Consider the following 8,724-nt stretch of genomic DNA (forward strand, 5'->3'; position numbering starts at 1 on the left):
AAGGTTCAAGAACAAAATAAACCTTTAGCTAATCCAGAGAAACCAGCTATTCAGAATGATTCAATCAATTTAATTCATATTCGTTTACTGTGGCTAAATATTGCCAAAGACTATATTCTAAGGTGTGCATCAAATATGAAAAATTTCAGTGGCTCGTGATTCAATTAGATGGAATTTTCCTGAATTCACAGAGTTTTTTCCTCACCTAGTCAACTTGTTCTTATGTCTTTCTATTTATGCATGTTTCAACTCAAGATGTCATTTCACAGAGAAAGAGGATTAAAATATGGTTAGTATTACATTTCAGCAAATAGCTTCTCACTATTAACATGGGGCTGGATGAAAATAAGGCCTTTTGCTAAGATCCAATGACTTGTCTCTTTATCCTTATTCTTACATGCTTTAAAGTAAGGATTCAAATAAGTGTTGAAGTGGCATACCTTTACTCATATTAAAGAAATTTAAAAATTTTGTTCAGCTCAAAAGGCAATTATTGCTAAAGGGATTTGAACTGTTAACAATTTCTTCGTTTAGTCCCTTATTATGCCTTTCCTGGGGCTCTGTTCCTGGACAGACCATCACCACAATCACGTCACTGTTACGTGGTGATAGCGTTATCAAGTTCCTTAAAGGCCAAGCTTGCCCCAAGATATGGCTGGGCCTGATGTTGGGTGACTTTTTAAAAATAGAGGAAGGACAGGACCAATGCCAGGTGGGGTCATAAAAATTAAATCCCACAGCAGTAAACACAGCAGCACTCAATCAATCAGCCACCACATCCATACGTGGTCCTGGAGACTTCTTTATGCAGTTATCTCAGATATTCAGACCAGAGGAAGACCCCACCTGGCAAAAGCAGCCTTGGTGGGGAGAAAAATCTTAACATCCAACAAACGCAAGCCTGTTAACGCTCGGTAGCAGATATAGTTACATGTTCCACTGTACAGGGTGACTCTCATTTAAGTGGGAAAGGCCATGACCCCACAATGGAGGGAAGAAACAACTGATTGTTATCGTCTATCTAGCAGCTGGGGACCCCCCCAGCTGGACATAACACATTTCAGTGGGAACACAACAGAGGCTCTGCAGTACAGATCTCTTATTTGATCAGAGCTTCCCCGGGTGAAAGCTGCTTCACCACAGGTTTAAAAAAACAAAACAAAACAAAAACCTTACGGTGCTGGCAATGACAGCTATGATAAAAACAGCAGCTGTTTGGGAATGTATTATAAATATTAACACAGGTAAGGAAGAGAGCAGTAGTTGTGATGTACCTTAAAGTGGTTGTCATATATTGGTGGAAATACCCTCAAAATTTACATTAAATGTGAGGCATTTAACACTTTATGCCAGACAAGATTTCTGAGTTTGCTGCTTTAGAAGGGAAATAGTTGAGTTCTTACTATGTGCTAGGTCCTGTTTTGAGCTTTTTACCTGATTTATCTTATTTAATTTTTACAAAGACCCAATGAGTTAGGTACTATTGTTATTACAATTTTACAGATGAGGAAACTGAGGCATATGAAGTTTAAGTAATTCACTGCATGGTGCAGCTTGACTTTGAACTGTCTAGAATATTCTATGAATAGCATACTTTGTTTATATCACTATGTTTAATAATTAATATTACTTAATATGCATAAGGAAAAAGCGAACATACATACTATATGCAGAAAGACTCTAAAGATATCTAACTTAAAAATGAGAAATTAAAATGTAGAATTATACACATAGGATAATTTTTAGTTATAAGCAGAGAATTCTGTTCCAAGATTCATAAAATTTTATAGACAACAAAAGCTATTACCTGATACAAACAAAGAATTCCTGAGACATTTAAAAAAAGCATTTTATGCTATTTAGAGGAAGAATTAGATAATTTTGGAGACAAAAAAATTAGCCTCGGGTTCTTATAAGTCTCTAAAGTACAAGACAAAACAATGAATACAGCAAAAGTTTAAGATCTAACATCTGACATATTATTAGACATAATTTTAGATATTGTATTAATGTGACAAGTAGGTCTATACAAAGATTCCTACGAGAGTATAAAAGAGCAAAAGTCTTATTAAAGTGGATTTCAGACTTGAAAGGTATAATGAAAGTCAGATTACAGGTAGCTTTTTTTGTGAACTCATTTTAGAGAGAAAAATAAGCATGTGATTAAATGATCCCGTCTTTCTCTTTGCAAAATCAACCACTTTGCGCCCGAGTCTGACGGACTCTAAAACTTTACTCTGAAAATGCATACAAAAGCACATATATAACCAGCCCCATGAATGGGGACATCCTGTAATGCGGCATGTTGTCTATCTGTGTGGCTGTCCAATGCAGATGCAATCTTTTAAGTTATCGCTGGGACTATCTATATAGAAGAGACATGGGTGCAACAAGACAATATGGTCACTGATATCTTTGTACAAAGCTCTGGGTACAGAAACCCAGTTCTCTCTGGTAATGAGACAATTTGCATACATGCAGGAAATGAAGCGATAAAGCCTCTTCTTTTTCACTTTCATATTCCTTAATCATTATGCTTCCAAATTTTGGAAACCCCTCTTGTATGACAAATAGCTATTTCATGATGACCCTAACACAGGACACTATAACTCAGTAACTACCTCTCTGCGTACTTATTAAGTTTCCACAGTGCCAAATACTCTGAACCGACTATAGACTCCTCTAGAGAAGACATCTGTTCCCATCGCAAACTGATATGGAATAAAAGCAAAGAAACAAGGCATGGCCATCCAAATCGCCTCAGCTACACAGAGGAAATTTAAGAGTTTTCTGCTTAGTTTTAATTGCTAGAGTTTTAATTCTGTTCTTCATTATCTAACACACTCAAGTATGTCTAGAGATGAGGTCTAGAATTACCACAGAAGTCACTGACTGCCAAGAGTATTTTGTGTCTCTGAATACAAGTTTCACAGACTAATTAATGAAGAGTGCAGATAAAAATAGTAATTATTAACAATAATAAAAATTCTTCTCTGTGTCCATAAAGAGCTGACATATAAGTTTTAAATAAAACAATCATAAGGAATTAAAGCAAAAAATAACAAAAATTCTCTCTAGGGCTGTAAAAACAATAGCCCTTATTTCCTTTCGTAGCAGCCTCTTCCAGCAACTGTCCAAAATTTTAAAAAGGATGTATTTGTTTACAGAAGTATTGCAAAACCATTGTTTCTTATTCATGCAAGTTTTTTAAGTGACCATTTATTTATTTATTTTGTTGTCCAAGTGTTTTTTTTTAAAGCGACTTTAGCCTGGGTAGTGTATTCCAACATCCACATCAAATCCAGGGACTTTAAAATTGCTATAAATAAGAAAACTCTGCGAATTATGTGTCTATAAGGAGCCTAAAATAAAATGTTTCAAGGCCATGTCTCATGGCCAAAATCAAGTGGGCCACAGAGAGAACAAAGGATTACAAGTACTCCATTTTTCCCTTTATCTTGGGTCCCTCAGCTCAGCCAGGGAGCCTAACCTCTATCTTTGTTCATTTCAGAAACTTTTCACTCCCAGTCTTCGCTGCTGTTTGAGAGGTCTGGGGAGAGTTCTGATTGACTGAATGAGAAGCAAGGATACAATTTGTTTTTCCAAAGATTTTTTTAAAGCGATATATTTAGGGAGCTTGAAAGGAAAGAATTGGCCAGTCCTTTATTTATCTTCCAAAACAGGTGCGGTCCGGACAGTCATAAAATCAGGCTACTGAAAAAGAATGATTTTGCCAAGTATTAAGTCTCTCTAGTGTGCATTGGCCCTGGAGTATTTCTTCGTACAAGAAACAGACAGCTCAAATCTATACACCACACATCTCCAGCACAGCATAGAGAAGTTTTTTCAGGGGGAAAAAAAATATTGTGGCATTCATTCATACAACTTCTTTATTCCTCATCCAAATCTTTAACTTGGCCTAAATGAACCATTCAAAATAGGAGGAAAATAGTTGCTCTTGATAGAATAACATCCTCCCTCTTCGACCATTCTTTCCCTTACTTCCTGCAAATTAACCTTTTCCCCAGTTGAGGGAAAGGTACTATTTTGTATTTAAGATGACTTCGCTAAAGGCAAATTTATTTTGGTGTCTGGAATAGGTCATCCAGTCTCATGCAGGTAGAAGCTGAAGGTCAAGGAGTAAATTTGAGAGGGAGGTTTTTCATCACCAGGGTTCCTTTTCTGACGATGATTAAACCTTGAGCCATGCTGAGAAATGGGCAAGAGGTAATGAAGGCTGCTCTTCTTTCAGATACTAGGTTTGGGGCTCAGCAGAACTTGAAAATGTGATGAAATCTCTAAGGACCAAGAAAGAAAGATATAGCAAAGGAAATGCTGTTGTGGACTGAAAAAAAGCTATTCTCCATTACCATGTTCCCGTCTATTTCTACTGAAAAAAGGCTGAGATAGATTAGATAGATAGATACTGCATGCTAATATAGCAAAAGAATCTGCAGCAACAATGTCATGTCTTTGATTCCTGGAGTTATCAGAATGGCCTCTTAAAAATATGGTCATAAACGAAGGCATGTTGTACCGTATGTTTGAGTTTTTAGGAAGAGATTTCACATGGAAGATGAGGAAACGGCAATGATTTCCCAAGGTTTTTTGAATGGTACACAAGCACCAAGGAAGACCTTTGCCTTTTTTCCTGCAAGTTAAATACATAAAATATGAAAGAGCCTGATATATCACGACAAAGTGAAATTTGTATTGAGGCCTCAACTTAGTGTTTTAGAAGAGAATTTTTCTAGGTCCTGTAGATTTTGACAGTTAACAATTGTCTAAGTATATTAGAGAACCAGTCGTTATGGTTTTAATTATCAAAAACTACAGAGATAAAATTCTGAGGAATCATTTTTATGGGTTTAAGAGTAATTCATAGTATTTTTAAACTATTAGAGATGCTACCAACAAAGAAAGTCTATTGGAATTTTCTAATTTCATGCTGATAAAATTGCTTTTTGACAGGAAAAGAGAAGTTTCCAGTGAAAGGTGATTGTTTAATTTTTATTTATTTTTATTTTTAAATTTTTTTTATACCATAGGACCCAGGGGCAATTAACTGTGAGAGCTTTTGGAACAGAGACCCTGTTGAATATATCTCTAAAATCCCAGCAACTAGCCTCTGGTAAGTACTCAATCATTGATAACATAAATAAATGTATCCAAAGCATTCCCACAAATCTCAAGCTTTTTTTCCACAACCTCTCTCACTATTAGAATAGAATAACTTAACATTATTAGGCTTCAGGTTCTGCATGCATTCAAAGTACAAGACAGGTCTCTTATCTAGAACTGATAATACAAATAATATAGTTTGCTAAGGAATAAATACACAATGAATAAAGGTGGAGAGGAGGGTATTGGGAAGTGGTTGTTCCTTAGAAATAATGCTTTCTTCCTCCAAAAGGGGTTACCGAGTCACCCAGAATACTTTCCAGGGTCTAAATAAGGATCATTGACTAATTACTTCCATTAAGAGTTCCTCCTTGGGGCCCAAAATTACATCTGTCCCTCCTCCTCCTGAGAAGGACCAGCTCTCCCACGACCCAACATGAAGTTCCCACGATTAGGCTGAGAGGCAGTTGAAAGATACATCATTTGCAACTTCAGGTGCTGAAAACTCCACCTCATTCAAAGAGTTGCCAGGTCCTCCCGGATCCTAAGAGGGCCAAATCAGCCCATGTATTCTATCAAGATTCATAGCAAGAACATTCATAGCTTGTCCTTCCTAGGCATGGTTCTCTCCCCTAGGGAAGAGACGTTAAAAAACACTGTAGGAGAGGGAAGAAACTGTCACATGGGAATGCTTCTGCAGATACTTTAAAATGACTGAAGAAATGGTTTGGTGGCAAGTTTTATTCTTGAAGCTGTCTTTCAGGGGGATGTTTATATGGCTCAAAAGCAACCCCAGTAAAAAAATGAAATCAGTGAGGAGACGGTACAAGGACCAGAACAGTTCCTAAATTGCCATAGTCCTTCCTCTTCTGATGTTAACAATATTAAAATGCAGTGATTTCACCAGGAAAACTCTTCAAGGAGCAGTGTCCTTAAGAATCAGTTCTGCTGGCAAGAAAAACAAACAAACAAAAAATCCCTGTACTTCCTCAAAGGATTTTAAATATATCAGTAACCCTCTTTTTATATACACTCCCCACCACCCAAATTTAAACTGACCAAAGAATCTGTGCGTATAAAATTACTGTCCTGGGTGGGGGAACTCCTACACAGAATATCACATCAACAGTGCTTTTATAGCAAGAGAATATCATGAGGACTTTGGTATCTGTGTTAATTTATTTAAAAAATCTTTTGGGGGGATGGGAGGAGCTGAAGTTAAAGATATGTTTTCCTCTTTGTAGCTCAAAAATGTCATTGTCTTTAAAAGTAGAATGTATCAGATGGAGTTGTCAGACTCAGATAAAGGAAAACTTTATGCGAGTAGCAATCAGAGTAATTTAGTTAGCTCTATAGGTTCTACAGTCTGTCATCTTTCTTTATTAGTTTTTCAGCTTTCTTGTCATTTTCAAGTGGGCTTTAAAATGACACATACAAATTCATCCCCTAAATGCAGGATAATTAAAACAATATTCTGTCCTCAGTCAGGAAACATAGAATGCATTTCATCCAAATAAGCCTTGAAGAGGCTAGTCAAGTGACAGATCAAATAAAAAGGACACTTAATACACATGTAAATCATTTGCATTACAAATAAGACACTTTAGCAGGGGTTGGACTCACTGCCTGATAGTCAGGATTAAGTTCCCATATTAATGCATGCATTTGGTGTGGTTATTTCGGGTGGAAGACTTCATCCATCAATGCCCTCCACTACTAAGTAAAGCCAACCTGTAAACTGATCACCACAGCCTGTCAACACTGGTTACTTAATTACATAAAGAAAATATATTTCAAAGACTTTTGATAATTTGGTTAGTATTTCAACTTTCAGTTCAACATCTAGCATCTTTTTAAGGTTCTTCAAACTAATGGCTAAAAGCAGTATTAAGAATTAAAAATGAAAAAACAAAATACTATTCGTTTGTTCCCTGCTAATCTTTTTCTTTGGCTTTTATTTGCAGAAGTGAAAAATAAAGATTCAATAAGCACTCAGGAAGACTAATATGTATGTTGATAGATGTTTCCATTAAAAATTAAACTAAATGTACTTGTGCTATTAATTTATGTTTTTCATTAGTCATTTTAGTAACTCCTAACTCCAATTTATGTTAATTAGTAGTTTTAAAATCTTGATTTATTTTATAGAAAGAAGAAATGTTTCTTCTAATGAAGAATGTTTTTATATTTTCAGTTTAATTATTTTTTAAAGGCTACATATTATGAAATTATCTATAATAATACTCATTGAAGAACAAAATCCATCAATGATACTCAAAGTTATTCTCTTTTATCCAGGTGTTTGATTTTCTTTCCATGCAAGAATTTAATAATGTAATAAAGCTCCAAAAGCACTGATAAAAGCAAAAAAAAAAAAAAAAAAAAAGCCGACATCTGTATATTCTAAATATCTTTCCATGAAAAAAATAGCAAATCTGGAAATAATACCACAAATTCTTTTTGGAAATTTTGATCAAATTTATAAACCATGTAAGAAAGCATTCCAAGCCACTAACACGCCACAAACAGCAAATTCAGGGTGAGAAGTTTGTGATTGAAACTAAGAAAATACACTTGAAAACGCAACCTGCTCACCCCGAGCAATTAACATCCTTAAATTACACTTTAAGGATCCCTTACTACAATCGAATGATAAAATCATAATTAAAAATTTTAGTCACTATCCCTTCATAAACTATCCTTGTCAGATATTTTTCAATTGGTTATACTTTCTTATATTTTTCTTCTGGTCTTTTTACTCTCTGGAATCTTTTCCTGAAGTCACAGTAATTCTATTATTATATAGTCTATTTAAGAAACTGGATATTTGTTTGAAAATAAATTCCAAAATAAGCAGACTGTATTAAAACTACAACAAAAAGATTTATGGATGAGTCTTACCCTCTTTCTTAGTGGGTTCTGGCATGACCACAATAAAAGGTTATTCACCAAAGAGTTTGCTCCCCTCCAGTACTAGTTGACAGAAACCCCCGAGCAGTTGAGACACGGTGCAGGTCAGTGTGACAAGCAGTTGGGGAGAAATCCAATGCTTTTGTACTGCCTCTGAACATCAATCATGTTGGCACCGCCCCTTTTTTAGCCCAAGGATGCTGGAACTTGACAGCTATGAGGACCTTTCCCACATCTGTTGTCTGCACTCTGCTCTCTCGCCTACTGGAAGGAATCTCCTGTCCATCTCATGTGGCTGATGAGAACACCTCTAACTTTCTAAATTCAGCTGCAGCCTCATGCTCCTTCTTACCCTTTCTTTTCCTGTCTAATGGAGGCATGTGTTGACTGAAGCTTGCAAAATTTTGCCAGGTGACAGAAAATTAAACTAAATTTAAAAATTGTAGTATGCTAATTCAGCACATACATTAATTTTTATTAAGATATAAAGGAAAATCTCTGTTAGTAAGATAATTTTATGCTCATTAGTTTCTTATTTTTGTGAGCTCCTAATTATTGGATTTAAATTTATCTTGTTTTCATTAATATATTAATATCAATTTGAAAAGCCAAATTTCCATGTTGACTATCTTCCCTCATTTTCTCTTCTAAGAATAGCAAAGGTTTGTATTAAGGAACACTTAGACTTTACCT

General features: G+C 35.5%; 1 protein-coding gene across 5 annotated transcripts in view; it reads right to left on the reverse strand.

Annotated features, from left to right (window-relative positions):
- MYBPC1 (myosin binding protein C1) overlaps positions 1-8,146 on the reverse strand; it is an 82,784-nt gene extending 74,638 nt beyond the window's left edge. For all 5 annotated transcript variants that reach the window (XM_081059681.1, XM_081059680.1, XM_081059682.1 and 2 more), the window contains exon 1: positions 8,023-8,146. In XM_081059681.1, the coding sequence (XP_080915807.1) occupies positions 8,023-8,047 (25 nt within the window). In that variant the 5' untranslated portion in view covers positions 8,048-8,146. The remainder of the gene's footprint in view (positions 1-8,022) is intronic.
- Between the last annotated feature and the right edge of the window lie 578 nt (positions 8,147-8,724).

Source organism: Rhinolophus hipposideros (genome assembly GCF_964194185.1).
Source record: "Rhinolophus hipposideros genome assembly, chromosome: 9".
Taxonomy (NCBI): Eukaryota; Metazoa; Chordata; class Mammalia; order Chiroptera; family Rhinolophidae; genus Rhinolophus; species Rhinolophus hipposideros.